The sequence below is a fragment of the Cyprinodon variegatus genome, unplaced genomic scaffold (assembly GCF_000732505.1).
Source record: "Cyprinodon variegatus isolate N-32 unplaced genomic scaffold, C_variegatus-1.0 Scaffold59, whole genome shotgun sequence".
In the NCBI taxonomy this organism is placed as follows: domain Eukaryota; kingdom Metazoa; phylum Chordata; class Actinopteri; order Cyprinodontiformes; family Cyprinodontidae; genus Cyprinodon; species Cyprinodon variegatus.
In genome coordinates, this window is record NW_015150512.1 from 297,774 (window position 1) to 319,445 (window position 21,672).

A 21,672-nucleotide genomic window follows, 5' to 3' on the forward strand; every position below is an offset into this window, starting at 1 on the left:
GAGAAGCAAATACCAAAATCTGAAATTTTCATATACGTTCCAGCCAATACTAACTGATCTGTATGTTTCTTTCAAATATGCAGAACTGGTTTTTGTTGTTTTTCACATCTTAGCAACATCTATTTTACATTATTTAAATGTTATAATGTATATAAAAGAAAAAATGTTATTGTAATGTATTGTTATTGTTATTGTATTGTTATTGTTATTGTATTGTAATGTAATTATCTTTAAAAACATCTGAATTTATTATGGTGGTATTTACCTGGAAAATGGTGGTATTGAGGAAAAGAGAAAACTCTTAAGATGTTTTTCCTTTTGCTTAAATCTTGTTTGTTTCTTTGTGCAGAATAACTCTGGTCCTTGCCTGTCCGATGGATCTGAAGAACTTCCCCATGGACGTCCAGACCTGCATAATGCAGCTGGAGAGCTGTGAGTATCAACGCGCACTGAAGCACAGGCATCAGCCAATCAATCGCTGTGATGACAGGTTGAGGGATTGGGCGCAGATTTCTCCGCTGCCTTTCTATTCTCTTAATGGACCGAGGGAAATCAGAGAAAGTACACAGAGAGGCTGTCAATGCATCTCTGAGAACTATGTGAATCTACACTGATCAGCCACAACATGGAAATTGAGAGCTGTCAGTCTTAAACCAAAACCTTGTCTAGAGGCTTTCTCTCAATGGGACACATTTCAAACACCTTTCTCGAAAAAGACAAAAAAGCTGCATAGTGCAAATGTTCAGATTCGAGCATCAGCATTGGTTGTAAGTTTGAAAAAACTAGTTTTTGCTGTGGAACTCTTCCTCTTAAACCCCTTCTTTCTTGAGATTTTTGCTGGAAAATAGGTAAGAACAACTATTCTGTTGATAGCAAACACCAAAAACATGGTTTTGTTTATATTGATTATGGATACAGGAGGTAAAGGTCTCGCTGTGACTCAGCAAGGACCAGAAACATCATCATCCTTCTTAAATGATCTACATGTTGGTTCAGATTTTTTGACCCTCTGCTTTCTTTTACAGTTGGCTACACTATGAATGACCTGATCTTTGAGTGGGACGAGAAAGGAGCCGTGCAGGTGGCAGACGGCCTGACGTTACCTCAGTTTATACTTAAGGAAGAGAAGGATCTGCGCTATTGCACCAAGCACTACAACACAGGTATACTTATTTTCAGTTTCGAGTAGGAAAATATCTTTTCACAGAAAAAAACATTGTTTAGGGTTACTTTTTGTGTGTGTATCTTTAGTTGGTTATTAAAAACCGTACAGTAAAGAGATGGAATATTAAGTTGTATTCGAAAAAAGGAAAAAAATATCAAGGCAGGTTAATAAAATAAAAAGGAAATGTAAAGAATTTAAAGAGCAATAAGGACATAAAAAGGACAGATCAAAACAACAAAACTGGAGGTTGAAGCTGCCGATGGGGACAGACTGGGGGCTGCCGCTACGCTCTGTTTCTCTCTCCATGAGATGTTGCTGAAAACCATCTGTCCACTCCAGCCCACATGTCTGACACTCCAGAGAAAATCCAACAGAGACAAAGATAAATATGTTTTAAAGCTGGCTGCGGTACAAATACACAAAACAGAGAGCTCATTGGTTTGGATATGTTGGGGGATAATGCTCAGAGTTGTGACTGATTGGATCAGGTCCCATCAGACTGAACATTTTCATTTCATGCTTATTGAATATCCTGTACAAACAAGAAATGTACACAGAAAAAAAACAATAGAAAAGATACAAATGCATTTCATACTACACGTTTGAACATTTCGGTTTTCAAACGGCACAAAGTGTTGTGATATTTTCAACTGATTTGCATTATTTTTTCCAAGGTTCTTCCTTGAACTTTGTTCCTTCAACTCTGTTTTGTTTGACAGACCTGCTGAAATCTTAAAGTTGTTGAGGAAAAAAAAGGTTTCAATGAAGATTTGGCTGATTGGAATGTAAATATAAAAAGGACGATTTATGTCTCAAATTTCCATCTTCAATGTATAATATACAAACACAACAAGTGCAGATGTAAATTTTAATATTATATAATGTGAAAGAAAGATTGATTTATGTTTGTGATTCTGTTCTATTAATACACAAATCTAATGCCAACTTTCTATTGATTGATTTCTAATTTTAAATATTATGGTTTAAGACTAATGAAAACAAATCAAGTATCTAAACTAATAATAATAATAAAAAAAAAAAAACAATCATTTTAAAAAGTACTGTTATCTGAGGGGCCACATATTGAAGGAGAAGAATGTAGACATTTTAGTTGTCCTTTTTGTTCGTGGGCCAAAGTGATACAGAAATGCAGAAACCTCTCTTTGAAAGATCTTTGGAAAGTTGTGTCAAAGGCAAACATCTGAGATTTTAGATGATTATGAAGAAAACCCATTCAAGAGTTTATGAGAGACTCACAATGTATCGGCCGGAGTCAGAGCTTCAGGAGCCATTTCCTGCCAAGGTTCTTCTAAACTGGAGACATTTGGGGTCTGTGGTTGTTTTCAGAAAAACACCAGCTTACTATTAAGTCGTAGGAAATGTCGACTGCTGGGCCGTTGACTGGTCTGGACCTCAGTAGAGAGCCATGAGCCACCCGTCCTCAGCCGGGAGGGGGGCTGGGGTCCGGTCCAGGCGGGAAGAAGCACGGGGCTGCCGGTGTCCAGGCTATTGTCACCGTGTCGGGTTTGGTCACTCCGTCCCCCGCTGGCTCTCCGCCCTCAGCTGGGGTTCCCAAACCAACCCCAGAGCTGACAACTTGGTTCGAGTGCTCGATGTGTTTCGACTACGTGCTGCACTGTAGCCGACCAAAATCCCGGACGATTTTGAATTTCCCCCCGGACATTTTTTTAGGTATGAAAAGTAGGACATGTCCGGGAAAAAAGAGGACGTCTGATCATCCTACCATATCAACACTTTCGATGTTTCAGTAAGTGAGTGCTTCACTCATTGTAAACCAACCAATCAGCGCAAGTTCATCTAAATATTCATGAGCATACCATAAAAGGTAGAAAACCTGTCGTTTCATTCTAGGGCTTTTAACCAGGCTTGAATTAGGGCACACAGGAAAGCAAAAATGCCATTTTCAGTCCAACCAATGTTACACACCCTATTTAGAGACCAGCACCAAATACCCTATAGCATCATTCTATGACCCCTTTAATAAATGCCGTTTTCTATAACATCCAGATTATTTGTAGGAAGCTGTTTTAGTTTTTTTATCAAAATTTAAAGGTTTCACTTGTAGTTTTCATTTTGAAATTTCCAAAGAACAATTATATGCAAATATACAAGGTTAAAATCTGAACTTTTGGCTGAAGCTTTGCAGCTTTTTGCGCCAATGCATTGGTGGCATGATAAAAAGTACAACGGGCAGAGGGAGGGAGCTCATTAGTAAGCAGTGGGACAGCAACACTTTCATCAAGAATTTTGTTAACATGAGCTGTTTGCTGTTACTGGAACAGAATGAAGATTCTGAATTTTCTTGTCAGCAAAAATTTGCCCTAAACCCCTCTTTCCTCTGTTTCCTCTTACTGCTCCAGTGACATAAATTCTTTCAAAACTGTTTACCTCCCCTGCTGTTGCTCCTCTGCATCCCTGGTATCCCATCTCAGGGCTGCTCCTCTGTGGCCATTTGCTTTGTGTGACGGCATGTTTGTGTGAGTTGGAGTACAGGGTTGAGTGTGCACTCAGCTCACTGCCTCCTAATCAAGCATTAAGAGGGAATTAAGGTGTCGTTTTCCACAGATTTATTAGCTGCAGTCTATTGTGACACTGTGGAAGAGGGGGCATTTTCTCTGTATCCATCTCTCTCCTTCAACCTGCCACTGAGCATTTTCTTTTCATTTCTTTCCATCTCTTCACTCACCCCCCAGCTCCTCTCCCCATTCCACAACCCACTCACACACACATAGAAACCCCTGTTTGAAATACTAATTACCGTTTCTGCTGCATTGCAGGGGGCTTTTGTTCTTTGGCTGACAATATGTTTGGGATGTGAAAGAAGTTGTTAACACCTACATGGATCAGAGAGATGATCCTCTTTTCACATTGTCTTGAGCTAAAGTATAAACTACATCAACATGTACATTTCCGTAAGGAGTTTCCTGAATGAGAGATACTACAAACCTTTCTAATAAGCGGACAACATTTTTGTTTTTATCAAAATAAAACTGAATGACAGCATGAAACTTTCCTATTAACCCTGACCCAATAAAATTAATCATGTTTGTGGAAAGTAAACTACAAGATAAAGTGTTAAGATAGCCTTATCTACTTCTTTCATCCATAGATAAAATATAGAAATTTTGGTACCAGAATAAGTGCCTATTATCCCGTGAATAGTAGACATCTGTAATAAAGAGTGTTTCTCTTTATCCTCAAGTAATAATCAAATGTTAGGTAAATTTATAAGCATCTGTAGTGCAGTTTTTTACTTAGTAAGCAGGTACACTGGTAGGAATAAGTTGTTTTCAAATTAATCTTTACTTTTTTTTTGTGTGTAACATAGCTATCATTGCAGTCCAACTTTATAGGATACTACTTTATCTTAACCATTATTTTAAACTTCATTCAAAAACACAGGAGGTTTTACACAGTCTGTTTATACATCTACTGGTGTAGAGAAAAAAAAGGATTTTAAAATATGCACAGACATGATCACAGTGCAGTGTGAAGTTCAGTAGACACTCACAAACCCACCAACAGTGAGATATGGGCTCGGCTGAATAATTTCAATCTTCTTATCAGATGGAAAATATGGACAGCACTTAAAAGCTCCCAAGTGTATCACAGCTATAAATCAACCTCATGAACTCTCCTCCTCCTCCTTCCTCTTCCATCTCTCTTTTTACCCTTTAATGTCTCCATGCTCCTCTCATCCCTTTTTTTATCTTTGGTTTTTCCTCCAATTTGCTGCCTCTCCCATCCTCTCCGGGCTTCATGGGTTAACTCTAACTGATGGGACTAGCCTCCATTGATCGTCTTTGATTAAATGGATTGCCAGCCATCTTACTCTCTGGCTTTCTTTCACTTTATTATGGGGACCCAGTTGCTCATTACATTACCTAGAGAAACTGAAAGACTATAGCTGCAACAGCATTGCAATGTAAATAGGCTGCTGCATATGTTGATTAAAGGGGCCTAGTCATGTTCTATCCCTATACAAAATCAACAGAAAACACATATTTGTGTTAAAATAAACAATATATGCCAAGCATTCATTCCTATGGCATTTACCTAGTCCCTTTTGAGCCCCCAAAAATATTTGCACTAGGTATATGAGTTACAGTGAATATTGTTCTTCATCATCACATCCACTGGCAGTACTTACTCACACATCAATCAATCTATCAGCTGCAGAGGCTTTAGGTTAACATGGGTAACCTTAACTTCATATTGCATTACCAGCACTACTTGAGTTTCGTCACTCATGGCATTGAATATGTTTTTGCATTTTTTCCATACTTTATCTCGGACTTCCTTTTTCTTTTCACACTCCCGCTAGGAGTTGCTTTGCCCTCTCCATCCTTGGTTAGTGCATTTATGAGCACATTTAAAAGCACTCAACAGCTTAAGCTACAAAGAAATAGACCAAGCATTAAGTTTAAAACACAGAAATTAAATATGATAATCCAACAGCACAGCAAAATGTATCCAGGAAGTCTTGTATGCAAACAGAGTAAGCAACTGACAAAGAAATTCGTAAAGTCATAGTATATATCTGGACCTCTTTAAAGCATTGCAAGTTTGCTATATGCTCATAAGCTTATCTTTGAATCTCTAAAACAGCTTTAACTCACTTAGTATGTCCCCCCAAGAAACAAATAATGCAAAAACGTTTGACTCTAATGCAATCGCAATGAAACAATTCTGCTAAGACTAAACAACAATATGCATAATACACTACTTGAATATGTTGCCTGTTAAATTCCTTTTAGAAAACTTAGTGTTATGTGCAGATCAGCAGACAATGTGTGTATTTTTTTGCATGTTGGCCTTCATCAAAATGCAGATTAAAAATTCATACACAAATGAATGGTTGAAGGATGTGTTAACGTGTAAACATAAACATTTAGCACATGTAGAATGATTTCTTACATCTGAAACTCAAACCTGGCTGCAGTTTTTGCATCTTTAATAGTAATTATGTAAGTCAGGAGCCAAATGACTCTCAAAAATATCTGCTGTCATTATTCCCAGAGAATGAAGTATGGCTATAAGGCCAAGTTATGCAGAGAGAGATTCTTTTTGTGTTTAAATATATTTGAACAATCAGACATAATGATACTAAAATAAAATTACTAAAGAAAATAACTGCTCAAGCCAGCACAGATGAATGCAGCAGGACAGCAGATGATCTTTATACAATTAAACCAAATTAAACAATTAACTGAACTTAATATTGTGACATATTGAAAAAAAAACTTGAATCAAAAGAGCTTGTAGAAAGACATGGGCAGGGGGGAGTATATATCACTTACTTGTAGCGATAGGGATTTTTTTTCTCCCTCCATTTAATAAAACATAACCGTGCTTTCTGCACGGTTATGTTTTATTAAATTATTATGGGCCTACCTACCTATATCGGATCAAGCTCCTGTTGGGAGGAGGTGGTGGAGATAAATCCTATGATTTAGAGACGTATCTGCTGTAAATCTATTGAGGCTCCAATGTTGGGGAGAGAGAGAGGGGAGCTGTCAATCAGAACACAAAGACAACTTTCTAATATTTTATCATATTTATCTTTTTAACTTAAAATTTAGTTATTTTATTATTTAGTATAATTATTATTATTTTTTTATTATTCATATTTTATTATTCGCTATTTTATTTTATTTTTATTTTATTTTTATTTTTATTTATATTTATATCCTAGCAGTTTGAGAAAGGCTACCTATGTAAGGTGCACTATAAATACCATTTTTTAAATTATTATTATTTCTTAAATAATGACCATCATTAGCTCCAACTTCATGGCTTTGAACCTCATCTTTCTTTTAAGGTCCCTATCAAAATACTAACATAAGACAAAGCGATTGGGATGGAACCAAAATGGTTTACTGATTAAAATGTGTGCAGCAATATGTGTATATCACCAGCAACTTACACATATTGCAGGTATTAAAAAAAAAAATTATAATAAGCATGCAATTTAGCACCCTTTATTTGGAATCTTTGAACATCAGCCCCATGAAGTCAAATCTTCGCCTAAGCTATTGAATGCAATTTGTTCATACATAATGAATTCGGGTGATTTGTTTTTTCTGTGTGTCATGTTAAGTCACATATTAAATAATTAAAAGTCTTACATTTCTCTCACCATACCTTTTTGAATCGTTGTCATAGAATCTATATTTCCATGTCTTCAAGTTATTTATTGAATTTACTCTTTCCTTTTTTTACTTTTGCTTCTTGCTTTTTAGATCCCCAACATCTTCACTTTTTTACCACCAAAATATGCAGTATGAAACAACAAGGACTAAGTTGTGTCATTGTGCATATTTTTCGATGTTACTAGTTGAATGTATGTTACTGTATATATTAGATTCACTATACAGCTAAATAAATGTCTTGAACTTCATCATTGCTATTTCTCTTTAAAAAATTTTTGGAAAATTTGTATTTGTCTTCAACAGTTTTGCATGTACCTCTGCATTCTTGAGGTACGGTTGGTTAGTGAGTAGCCTAATGTTCCTGCAATCAAAAAGCTGTTTATTAGATTCCACCTACTTTCCATCACAACTTGATGTGCCTCGGAGCCAGGCATTTACTGATCCCAAGCTTACCCCAAGATAGATTCAAACATAGATTTAGGTCAATAAAGTCCTTTTCTCTGTCAAGCAGAAATTTCACTCCCTTTAAGAATCTGTGGGCAGAGCTAAAAAAAAATGTTTGTAAGTAAGACAACATCTAGAAAAGCTTTTTTGAGCGGAAAAAGTGAACACTGAGTTCTTTTGGATGCCAAAAGTCAAGCAACCTGATAAAGTCAATGTGTAGCAACTTCTCATGCTTCATTACAAATCTGCTTAAATCCTTGCCAAAAAAATAAATATCCACAGAACATTTGGTGAAAAACTGTCATTTTTTAAGGGAGGTATAATGGGAAAGTAGCTGAAAGGTTATAAAATCGACATGTTGGAACCGCTGCCATGAAATAAAGGAAGGAAGAAAAAACACAGCGAGGATTATCAGTGTAGGTTTGGGCCAGAACATAATATTCCCCATGCCGTTTGCAGGAGATGTACTCATTCCGGAAAAAATAATATATTCAAACAAAAAAATCTGAAAGAGTAAAACAATCACACTTCTAAAAAAGAGAGAGAAATTTAAATTTGGTGACATGTGGTAACATGTGAATATCAAATAATGTCTAAAGTCTTAAACTATTTTACTGTGCCAATTGATTCATTTTTACATTACACTGTCAAGGTGATACAGTAGTTAAAAACTTTTGAAGGGATGTAGCTTAAGGATGCTTTTGCTATCTAGGCTGCAAAGCATAATGACCTACCGATCCGTTTAGTTTGTTCCTGTCAGAGTTTTAGTTTTATTCCTAAGTTGTTGGACTGAAAAAGCCACTGGAAATTCAGAATTCTTAGATCCATTCTCGTAGACCATCAATCAACTCCAATATGTGAAATACATTATGGCCGTTGGTTTTGTAAAATGTTATGAAAGTTAAATACATTAATTATTTATCAGGTGTGGTGTTATTTTCTTTGTTTGTTTTCATACATATTGTGCCATACAAAGTTGGACATGTATTTTTAATGCTTGAATACGTATAATTCTGCAAAGTACTCTTGGTTTGCTCTGCAAGTAAAACTGCTGTGTGCAACAATTAGAAAAATCCCTATAAATTTCGGACTTGCAACTGGCAGGTGTTTTGGACTTATAGCTCTTAACTCTGAATTAGTTCTTGCTATGCAGCATATTTTCAGAATGCTAGGACAATTCTCTCTATGGATAGTTTTTGCTCCAGATCGTGTACACTGATTTATTTTTATAATGACTTTTTTACATTGTCATGCGTAAAAATAACAAATTATTATTGTATTTTTTAAGATAGGGTGATTCAGAAAACGACTTATAATTGGAAAAGATAAGTAGGTTGTTTTTATGTATAATAATTCTAGAAAATTAGTTAACATTTAGACAGAGAACAGTAAGCAGAAAAAAGAAAACATCTGCAACGTTTTACAGCTTGCCCGCATCTTTCAGTTTTCTGTTCCTGTTTGTGATCCCATACTGACTTCATGTTGTTTAGAACAGAGTTCCTTGAGCTGCAAAATCTGTTTACACAAATCTTTGTTCTTTTGGTAGCTGAAGACCCGACTCTGTCTGTGTATTAGGTGTAAAAACTCTTAAGCTTCAGAAAAAACTAAAGGATTAGGAAGGACTTTGTTTCCTACGTATGAGCTGGGAGATAACAAAATGCTGTGAACCAAGCATCAAGTACTTCTTTAACCCACCCAGCCTCAGGACTCATGGTGCCTGTGGCACTCTGCAGCACAAAGACACAAAACACCTTTGTTTGAACTGAAATGAGACATTCTGTCTATATAGCCTGATTCTAAAAATCAAATAGGGAATAAGATAATTAAAGTGTTCAGAATAAAAAATGGGAATTAGAACATTAATAACTAAATTCTTAAAGACACCATATCTCCTTAAACAGAAACATCTTTTAATCCTGTGGTCTGCAGTAACATGTATTCAGTCTGTCTGAACTATTCATCAAAGTCGAGGAGTGGCAGCTCATTCATTTCCTTTTCTTCATATTAGCTTTGCTGTGTTATTTTCTTCCAACTACCCATTTTTTAAATTATATGTCTGTTCTCTAAAACATCAAACTTAATGAGACAAAATTATTGGCTTTGTTAGAAGAAAGCTAATCATGTAGGCATTGTGAATTGTCACTTAAAAAATAAAAACAATCAAAGCTGAATATTGTGTAAAACAGAAGAAGTGTGGTTAGACATTGTTACCTTTTAGGTTTCCGATTCATTTTAGTTAATGATTAAAAACCTTTGGGTTAAATGTACTAATTGTGTTCAGATTTTTTGCAATCTCAGACTCTATCCTGTTAACGATAAAGTGTGTATTTATTTATTTCCTTCCTCGTATCCACTGTAATCTTTTTCTCCGTTTTTGTTTAACTATAAGGGCAGCGAGGCTTCAGATGCCGTATCCCCCAATATAAAATATCTTTGTTTATGTGTTTTCTTGGATAGGCTGTACCTAAACAAAAATATTGTCCTCTGGCTGACTGACAAATAAACTAACAATTGGACAGTGGATTGAACCCTTTAAGATAAGGGGTTTTTGTTTATGGTAAATTAAATGTTGCAATTAAATTGATTTGGAAAAGCACCAAATAGCTAGGTGTGATTGTCGTTAGCAAAGCCTAAAAATATGTTTTTTTTTCTCAAAAGTTAGTTGCTGTTTTAGAAACCGAACATTGTGAGTCTTTTCCACATGAGTTTGTACATTGCTGTTCAGTGATAATGTTACCTATGAAACAGTAGAGTCTGTAGCTCCTATTTGAAATTAGCAATGGTATGTAATGTGATTTCTTTTGGAAAAAGCAAAAAAGACACAAGAACTGCTGCTGAGAGCAGGACCTTAAAGCCCTCCAAAACGAAGGGATTTAAAAGTGTGCTTGTGTATTAGCTGCTATGTAAAATGGCTGCTTTTGATTTAAAAAACTGATACCCTGCAGCTCGGGTCCCTTGCAATACGGAATCGTCCAGTATTTAGAAGTTAAATTACGTGTCCCGTTTTGAACTGATAAGGGACGCTTTTTGTTCTGTATTTTCATGAATAACTAAACAAACTGTAATTTCGGTGGCACTTGCACACAGAACAACTCTACTGTTGAGAGTGTGACCCATGTCTGCGCGTCCTGATTCTCTCCTCCCTGTCGTAGCTAGAGCTTAGAGTACTACTGTTCTTGATTTACCTTCCCCTTATGACTTTGTCTGCCTAAAGCATTCTCCACGCGGTAATCTCTGTTCTTGAGGCGTTGTCACGGTTTCCTGGTCACTGTCCTCATGTTTAGTTGTAGTTCTACAAACTGTGCACCTGCGCACGCCATCTCGAAGCATCTATTGCTTGGATGGATGGCTTTTTTTGAATTAGGCAACCTGCCCCACCTGCTGGCGACCATGAGTCACATCCTCAGCATTCCAGCATCCACCGGATATGTGGAAATGGTGTTCTCACAGATGATAAACAAGTGGACAAACAGCAGGAACAGGTTGCTCTGTAGAGCTTAGGAAGAGTAAACTCCTCATCCCACTCAACTTTGAGCAGTCCTTCTAAGAGTTTTATACCAGCACTCTGGCAGACAGGGAGTTACTCAGTGCTGCAAGGAGTAACAGAAAGTACTCATGGAAAAATAAGTGATACATCCAAGTTCCATGCCATTGCCAGTTTAGGCCTAGCTAGTTCCCATTCAAGTTTATATTTGAGTTAACCAAAGGTAACTGTTGCCATTTCAAGTTGTAAAGAGGTAGTCTATGTAGGCGTATCTCATGTTCTTTGATGTCATGTTATGTTATGTCTCATGTTATTCATTATTGGCAGTATAACTTTGCAAACTTTAAGTATTTTTTTAGCTATGAATGGCAATGTTTATTTTGCTACTAAATATGTGCAATCAAGAGTAAATCCCAACATATATACTGTACACTAATGTGTAAGCTACAGAACTGTTGTACATTTTCTGGCTATTTTTACTCTTTCATTTCTGATATCCCCCAACATACTAAATCAGAATTTTTAATTCTTAAAATTACTTAACATAATGCTGTCAAATGAGCCCATTGAATTTGCAGTTTCATATTTCTTTGAACTATACTGTATGCATTGCAATGGGTGTCTGAATATTTAAGCGTGCATAGCGTGTTATTTTCATTGTATGACTGCTGCTGTGCTCGTCTGTAAGGATATACATCCATCATGATCTTGGACAGTAGTTGTCAAAGTGGGGGCCGGAGACCGTGGGGGGCCACAGCAGGTTGGCAGGAATAGTATAGCACAACAAAGTGAGTTATTTAATACACTGGGTAACTAACAACCAAAATAAACCAAAAATAAGCACCAAAAATAGCCTAAAAAGATTCTACCAGGCGAAGCACAGCAGTGGTTTTATATTGGGATTCCTGTGCGCAATTATACTGTGCAAACCTAAAATTTCCATTTATTAATTATTTTAATTGGCTGTACCTTATTGCAAGAAATACAAGCCACGCTCAAGGAACAAAATCAAAGTATGGTTCTGTGTTGAGCTGAAATGGGACACAATTTGGTTAAAATGCAGGAAATTACAGGAAATTGCATCTAAGAAATACACAATTTTCTAGGGGGGATCCCCCAGACTCCCCTGTGAAAATAAAGTATCTCTAGGTCCCCCGCGTCCCTTATTTCCATTTCTGAAAGGTGGCAACCCTACCTGCAGCATAAAGTATAGGTGTTGAAATGTATGCTATGGTTATAAAAAGCGTTGTCAGTGCTCCCATTTCTCCAAAAAATTGTTTCATTTAGTGAACCATAAATATGTTGTACAAGCATCACTTCGAGCCATAAAATCTCTATTTGACACACAGTTTAGCTGCACTAAATGTAATGTTAATATAACTAATTTTCTAAGGCCAACAACAATATGTTGTCTGACCTTAAAAAAGTCACTTCGAGGTAAGACCACTTTTAGGCGTTAAGAGTTCTCTCCTCCATTCGCTCATTTTCTTTAGATGTGGAGGGGAAAACGATGCTACTATAGCTCATTATTGGTAAAGAAAGCCATATCGTACCTGTTTTACTTTATCCTGTCAAAAAGAGCCGTTGTCACCTCTGAGGCCTGACTGTTGATGATACCCATTATAGCTGTGGTAAAATTGTGTTGTGTTTAATATCCTTACTTTGGGGCTGCTTTTCCCCTTAAATCTAGGTTTGCAATGAAGTTAAATTAACCCTTTCAAATTTGCTGTGGAGGGGTAGTTGTTACAGACATTACATAATCATAATGGTAGTGCCTTTGAATTTTTAGGGGGCGGCTCAAAAAACCTTTGTTTTAGTAAAAATGTGTTGTGTCTACTGGCTAAAATATATGATAGTTGACCTTCTCCCAGCATTTGGTTATGTTCAGCAGATGTGAATGGTAGTGATAGGGGATGCACTCTGTAAATGTTGGGGGTAATAAGGGTTTACAGCAACACAAAGTTGGAAATAGAAACATCAGCAGAAAGGTGAAAGGTAACATGGAAGCATGCAAAGATAAAATGTAATAACAAAACTAAATTTTAAACATTGAAACTGAAGGATACATAACAGGACAAAACTACTGTTACCAATAGCATATTCAGGATTAGATAAATGCAACACCGAAACAAAAATGTTATAGATTTTTTAAGTCTTATTATGAACCTGAGGTTAAAGTTAGAGAGGATTTCTGCATAGATACACCAGGTGCATGTTGAAATATCCCAGTGGATTAAATTGCTTACAGGTGGAAAACCACAGCTTTATATGCCACTGTTCTGTCCTGATTACTACCAACTGCTTCTGTACTGTATGATATAGCTTTAAGACCTCAAACGATTGCTTTAATTGTATAGTCTAAGACAATTAACTAAAAGGAAGCAACTTACTTTAGTGTCTCACACAGGGTTAGTCTCTTCACATTTTTGTCAAAGATTTTGTCTCATGGGCAGAAACTAAAAGTCATATTTGTAAAAGATAATTTGTAAATCATTTTAGATCTGAAACATAATAAGCATTTAGCATAGGGCTGGGCAATTAATGGCATTTGCAATAGAATCACAATTTAGAAAAATGCAATTTTCCAATTGCATAGGCACTCAATTTTTTATCACAAAACATTTAACAAGAGTAAGACACTAAATTTTCCCCTCCAGCCTTTAGGTGGCAGCAATACGATTACAAAGTTGCAGCTAGCACATAGATTAATCCATTATAGTAGAAGTAAGAATTAGTTTGTGCAAGTTTAAAACTAAAATCCTGCAACACTGGACTCTGGACAAGCTGGCTTTCAAGGTCATAAAAAAAACTGAAACCCTGAAGTAAAACACCGACATGCTTGTGCTTAGTGAAAAAGGATTGTCGCAATAAAATCGCAATCACAATATTGGTTGGAAATTATCACGAATTAGAAATTTGGCAAAATTGTTTAGCCTTAATCTAGCATAATAGTTGCAAGACCCTATTAAAAGGAAACCCTACAATGCTCCCCTGTAACCTAGCAAGAATTTGATGAACACTGAATGAGTCCAAGTTTCATCCATAGTGTAAAGTCTGATTTTACTATATGCTTTTGTTTTAATTTAAAATTAAATATGTAAAAATGTGTCATTATTTGGTGGGGTATCTTATATTTTCCTATTTAAGCAAATATTTATATATTAGAGAAAATCTTAGCCTAAAACAATTTAACATATCCATCCACGTATATTTTCTGCAAAATAATTCATACCATTCATGGATTGTGTTTTTGTGCCCCGTGCAGTTTCTCTGAGGGACCCAAATGGTCCCTGTACCATACTTGACTAGGATGTCTAACGTGTCAAACTAAAGCTGAATGACCATGTTCTGCTGTTTTAGGTAAATTCACCTGCATCGAGGCTCGTTTCCACTTGGAGCGTCAGATGGGCTACTACCTGATCCAGATGTACATCCCATCCCTGCTCATCGTTATCCTGTCCTGGGTTTCCTTTTGGATCAACATGGATGCAGCGCCTGCCCGTGTTGGTCTGGGAATCACCACCGTGCTGACTATGACTACCCAGAGCTCTGGCTCCAGAGCCTCCCTGCCCAAGGTGCCAAGAAATCAGACATTCCCACATTTTTTCAGTCACTTATATGTATATGATGGAATTAAGTGAAATGGGAGGGAATGACAGAAAATGGCAATAAAACTGTGAGAGTAATTTCTTAAATAATATATTTTTGAAGCCCATTGATCTTTTCAAATTAAAATAGAGCAAAATGAGCTTGTTTGACCTTGATGGATTCCAGGGAAGCTTTATACCAAACACTCGCCCTAAGTTTGTTTTCTGTTGAAGTTTCGTGCGCTCTGAAAAATGAACAAGTGAACCGTAATTCCTCTGCAGTTCAGCTGTCATAACAATAATCACACACCACAGCTGAGGTTCCATGCGGCTCGGTCGCATACTCTCAGGCAAATCTGTGTGACTGATATCAAACACACCTACACATGTCGTGCTGCATCATTTCAGGTTGGTCTGGAAATGGAGGTGGACGTGAAAAACATTCATGAACCAGGTGGGCAGTGTTTCCTTTGAAAATGTAACCAAACAGCAGAGGCACACGGTGCTGATGTTCATCCATCCACCTGCTGTGTTCTGCTTATCTTAGATGATGTGATGAAGGTGACAGAACCAAGAAGGAAGTTTGATAATCCTCTCCGCAGCATCAGTGTCTTTTTGCGCATGAGAGATTCCAGGGGGTTCCAAGGTCATATGATCTATAGATCCTTCTAAAAAGTTCTGAGTACGCCTTTTGGTGTCTTCAAGGTGTGACATGCCTTCAAAAGAAACTAAGTAAAGGTCCTTTATCCTTACAGAGTCCTTATCATGTATCACACATGTAAGGTGGGCTTACAGTTCCTTAGTTATTTGCTTTTCCATTTGGTTGTGTAAAACAGGCGAGGATTACTTCAAATTGGGTGGGTGTTAAGAGGCTAAAAAAGACTACACCAATGACAGCACAAGAGGCAGGTGTTTGGTCTTGTATCAGAATTACCCATAATACAGCAGTGATTTTCTGTAACCGCTAAATGGATGCTTCACCAAAAAAATAATGCAACCGTTTTTGGGTACGTATTTACTTAATCCTATTTAGTTACTTTAACACAGTTGTTTAATGTTAGCAGGGTAGGGCATAAAGTAACTAAATATGATTAAGTAATTGCCAAACATGGTAGCATAATTTTTTTCAGTGTTTGAGAACTTTTTTTTATATATATACATTATTGCATCACTTTCTAAGTACTCTAACTGGTTTAAATCTGACCTCTAGTTAGGAGAGGGTGGAGAGACGCCGTTAGCCTCTAACGGCGTCTGTCCACACTGGTTATCCGTCTATTCGGTGTAAGTCAGTCTGGTTGGTCAGACTAGGTTTCTCTACACAAAGATCTCACTCTAGCCACTTAGATAAAGAATCTTGTTCCTTCAGTCATGATTTTTAAGGAATGTACACAAAAATCTGGTTTACAATGATTCAAATAAGATAAAACTTTTTTTCAATCAGCAAGGAAACAATTTTAAAAAATAATTCAGTTTTGATTTTTCTTACACATATGGGGCTAATTTGAGTTTGACTGGATTTTTCTTAAAATTACTAAATTATCATTGGTAGGCATAGCCAGTGACTGCTAAATACATTATACATTAATAGACCAAATAAAAAAAGGTTAATGTGTAAGGAATAGGTATGAACAAATTTTCTAAGATTCCTCATCATCTTATCTGTTGGTTGTCCCACATGCCAATCCTTGTGACATGCTCAACTAAAGTTTTTCTTTGTGCTCGTTGTTTTTGGTAGTTTCCTCTTACTGTGTATGCACACTTCTAGTGTCCATGCATCCAGTCAGTTTTGGTTTCAGTTGCATATCTGTAGCAAATCTGACAGTGAACGTAAATATCTTCTTTTGCAATGTTAAAATAGAACCCCACTTTCATATTTAAAATTTTTTAAACCTATTTGAGTTGACAACATGCTGAATCACTTTAGAGTTATTTTGATATTTTGACAACTAGTTGTCCCAGCTGAACTTGTAGGCAGTGTGTGCAGCTGTTGGTCTAATTCCCCGATTATCAAAGGTGATTCATGAGTTTTGGCTGATTTGATCCGTTGCAGGCTGTTTGCTTGTGGGCATCTGCTCTCTGCCTGCTTGCTCTTCATGCTGTGGGTAAAAAATGCTTTGAATATCTTTCTGAAACAAACACTCTTGAGAGACAAAAATGAATAGATTTTGATGTAGTGCTGAAAATTTGAATTTCTGATTTTTTTCCTACCAATTTTTTTTTCTCCCTTAAGTTTTATAACACAAAAATAAAAAAATAACAGTTACATAACTTTCAAAACCTAGTTTTTATATCAGTTGTCCCTTTTGGGATGTGACATATGGCAAAGAAATTCAAGTTATAAAATAACAATTTTTCACTAAAAACTATGAAAAAATAATTAACTCTTTGCAGCCATTTGTTTTTCACATAGAGCTAGTTTATCACTTATAAGTTCATATTTAAGAACAAAAAGAGATTAAATTATGTTAATTTGAGGTATGGCAGTCCGAGGACTGCATTGATGGAATAAAATGAAAATTTTCCAAAAATGAGATCTTTATCAACAGATCATTTGATTCATAGCTAAAATTAATTTATCTCCCAGCTCTTTTTCTATGTATGTCATATATTGCTGCAAATCTGATGTCAGATGTTTCATTTTTGCCTGATCTTTGGTACAGGAGGAGGAAGGAGGAAGAGAACATATTCAGCTGCTAATAAAGAATTTTATTTAAAAGGTGCCTTACTAAGGCACCTAAAGTCAACATAAAATGAGATAAAGCCAGAAAGTAAAAAAAAAAGTCAAATGACAGAATAACAGGAACATTGTGGTTGTTTAGGATAAGCGCTCTTATATATATAGATGTTTTTATAAGAGAAATTTTTCTGTTGTCAGCAGAGCATCCTGAGATCAGGGGCAGAATAAGAAGATGGTCGTTAGCTCCATAGCAGTCAGATGAGCAGGTGGTCAAAGTGAGATAGAGAGGAGGCTGATCGTGGAGACAGGGAGGGGATGTTAGTAAGGAGATCGGACAGGTATGAAGAGGGGTGATGGATGGCCTTAAATGTATAAAGCAAGATTTTAAATTCCAGTCACTATCTGATTGGAAGCCAGTGAAGCTATTGAACTATAGGTGAATAATTAGATAGCTCATCCGCCTGCCTGTAAATTGCAAAGCTGACATTTCCTTTTTTCTTTCCTTTGGTTTTCTTCAAGCAAAGCTTATGATTTGTAAATGGTAAGATATTTTTTTGGGTTTGAGACACTCTAATGTGATAATAATATTAATGCAGACTCTTAGTTTAACTTTTCCCTTCAATTCCTTGATCAAAGCCTCACATTACATTTTGGCCCTACTCAGTTCTGATGATGCTACCATGTGAGCAGGTAAAGAAAAATAACTATTTGCAAATGTTTGCAAACCAGGCTGAGTGCAGGAGCCAGTATAAGTAGAGCCAGTGGAAAGAATGCACAGGATTGACGTGCAAATAGAAAGATTTGTTTTATAAGCTTAGCTCCTTCTTCACCATTGAAGACTGAAGTACTATGTACTCATCAGTGTACCAAGCCACAATCAGTCTTTTCACCAATATCCTAGGGGATGTAGGAGCAAGTAGCCTTTGGATTCCAATAATGCAACAGAAACTAACTTCTGTGTGGAGCCACAAACCAATATCCTTTAAGCTGCGTATAAATCTGGAAATATTGATTCCTTCTGTCATTCACTGGCCTAGTAGTATTGCAGGTATGAAGTATAAGTATTCGCTACAACTTCTGATGGAAACATTTGAATGTAAGAAATGTCTTAATTCAAAAACTGGTCCTGAAGTAAATGGCAATTATTTCAGTTTTATTATTTATCTATTTTATTTATCCATCTTATTTATCTATTTTGTTATTTTGATTCAGTCATGTTTGGATTACCAATCCTTAAAAAGCACCCAATGGTAACTCATTGTACATTCCTGTTTTTGGACAGGTGTTTGATGTCAGAACTTGCACAGGTTAGTTAAAGACTATGGAGGGAATAAGCCCACAGCTTAACAGATCATTTTTTGTCCTATTATAATTACAGCACCATTTTTTGAGTTCCACATATTTGTTCATGTTTGTGATTTTAGAGAGAAAAATGACCTTTTCGCACTTAACAGTTGGTGTATAGAGTCAAATAGTGAATTGGAGAACTGCTGACCCAAAATGCCACTATTTCTATCAGTTCTTCACTATTTCTATTCTATTCTCCTCATGGGGTGTAGTGACAACTTTGCGCCTTATGTCAGCCTTTATTTACATATTTAGGCAGTTGTAATTTTTTAAGCTATTGATGACTCTAGTTAATGGTGAATGTTATTCAAATGGCCATTGTTGTAGACCTTTACAGATTTAAGAACAGTTGTATTCGAATGACCAGTTTCCTTTTTACTGTGCCTCTTCAGACATGAATGATTATCAAACCAATGTGTCCCATAGCTGCTCTAAGATAAATGGTTTCCTATTAGAGTCACAAGGTGAACTTACACTCAGTGTGTCTGTCAAAGATTCACACTCATAATTTTATCATATTTTAAACAGTTGATTGTATTTTTCTGGTGTTTGATAAAGGTTTTACAAATCAATCAGTGTATAGATGAAGTGATGCAATAGGAGAGGGTGTAAAGTATTTATAAAATGGGACTTTATTTATCAGCTTTCAGTCCATGTTCCCTATTTTATTTAAAAACAGCTATTGAATCACAAAAAAACAACATCAAAAAAGAAAATACTTAAAAGAAAACAGGCAACAGGATCTTTTTATCTTTTGAGATTTGGTCTATCTAATGATTTCTTTCTTATGTTTCCAACTACCTCCAGGTGTCCTATGTGAAAGCCATTGATATCTGGATGGCAGTCTGTCTGCTGTTTGTCTTTTCGGCCTTGTTGGAATATGCCGCCGTGAACTTTATCGCCCGCCAACACAAGGAGCTGCTGCGCTTCAGACGGAGGCAACGACACATGAAGGTAAACACCTCAGATTTTTTTTCCTTCACAGACTGGCTTTTTAAGTCTGTTTAAGCTTTTATATCAGCAGGATTGTATTTTTCAGTGGGGCAATATTATGTATGTTCGATTGATTCTTATGTTTTCACATGAAACGGTTTAATTTATGAGATGTTTGTTTTCAACATGTAGCATAAAAAAAAAAACTCTCAGTTTCTCTATCCTCGATTATTCTGAAAACATTCAGCCCTTGCTTGATTCTGTTCTTTGTGCAGAGCTGATTACTGTCTGGTAGAGAAATGAGGAATCAATCTTTTATAGGTGGACTGCTGATTGAAGGCTGCATAGAGCTGCACAGCAAAAGGCTTGTGGTGAATTCAAGCATACAAACTGACAGGAAAATGGAAACAAGCCTTTTTTAAAACAAGACTATTCTCAGATTTTTGAAAAAGATCCTAATAAAAAATGAAATATTAGGAAAAATGTCATTTTAATCCAACAAAGGGTTACATTAACAGAATAATTAATTACAGAATCTGTAATGATGAAAAAGAAAGACTTTTAAATTAGTAATATCTCACCATTGCTACACGTTAGAATTCAAATAAGAAGACATTCAATTAAAAATGAATCAATAATTCAAAGTGCAGCACGGTGCATAAACACTGAGAGTGGATTGAAACCTGATAGTAGTAAACATCGATCTTTTTTTTTCTTGGTTTACTTTCTTCATCGACCGTGTGTAAAATGCAAACAGCCTGTAGTGCTGTAAAAACACTGATACAAACGTAATCTAATACGTAAATAGAAAATATAAACATCAGATGATTAGGCGGGTGGGCTTAATGTAACAAAAAAAATCTTTATTTGTGACTCTGACCATTCATATATCTTGTGGTTAAAAAAACATTGTCGGTCTTATCAGGGAGCTTAGAAACCATTGACTTATTATTTCTTTGTACTAGCTTATATATTAATTATAAAGAAAATGACACGTCACGTTAACGTTTTTTCAATTTATTCTTTATTTTTTCCAATTTCTTGTAGTTTGTTTCAAAGCTGCAGTGTTTAATCAGTGCATTCTGTTTGTCTGGTTGGATTTATCTGTGCCAGGCAGGCAGTATTGAATAAGGGGTAAAGCTGTCGGGCCTGCAGGGAATATTGATGCACTGGCTGATTGTGAAGCTAGGGGCCATTGTTGGGTGCAGAGCAAAAACAAAAACAACAAAAACTCAAGAAAGGCAACAATGCACCTGCACATAAAAACAAATATGAAATCAAAGCAGTTTGGATATGAATGTTAGTGTCAGAGCAAAGGGGCAGATTTGTTTTTTCAAAGTTTGGGAACATGCTTGAATATCTGAGTGTTGTTGTGTAATTTGGTGTCAAAGGGGCATGCGTTCATGTTTGATTTAACTTAAGCTGCTTGATTCAGTCTGACATAACATGCGAGTATCAGATGTGAGTCATTCTCATGTATTTATGAGGACACAGTGTCCTCAGGAGCTCAGTAAGATAAAAGCTAAATCAGGATGCCACATTTCAGAATTTGGAATAAGATGAGACTATGTGAAGGTTTGATTTGACCATTCAAGTTAGCATTACCATAGCCATGCATTTTGACTTTACCTTACATCATTTTACCATGTAAAGAATAAGGACTGCAACCCTGTAATATCTATTGCAATATGAAAAAAAATACAGGGATTTTAAACAGAAAGCTTGAAAAGTACTTTAAGTTATGCTGTCTTATTGACAACTAGCCTGCAGTCATCTTCATCTTAGTGAATGTTACAAGGATTTTATTTCTCTTTGATTTACTTTTCATTTTACTGCTCGCTTTAATGCTGCTATGTATCATT

At 36.1% G+C, this 21,672-nt stretch overlaps 1 protein-coding gene across 1 annotated transcript in view; it reads left to right on the forward strand.

Moving 5' to 3' along the window:
- glra1 (glycine receptor alpha 1) overlaps positions 1–21,672 on the forward strand; it is a 164,840-nt gene that overhangs the window by 120,973 nt on the left and 22,195 nt on the right. The window contains exons 5-8 of the mRNA XM_015371476.1: positions 350–432; positions 1,026–1,163; positions 14,627–14,841; positions 19,685–19,831. Of these exons, the coding sequence (XP_015226962.1) occupies positions 350–432; positions 1,026–1,163; positions 14,627–14,841; positions 19,685–19,831 (583 nt within the window). The remainder of the gene's footprint in view (positions 1–349; positions 433–1,025; positions 1,164–14,626; positions 14,842–19,684; positions 19,832–21,672) is intronic.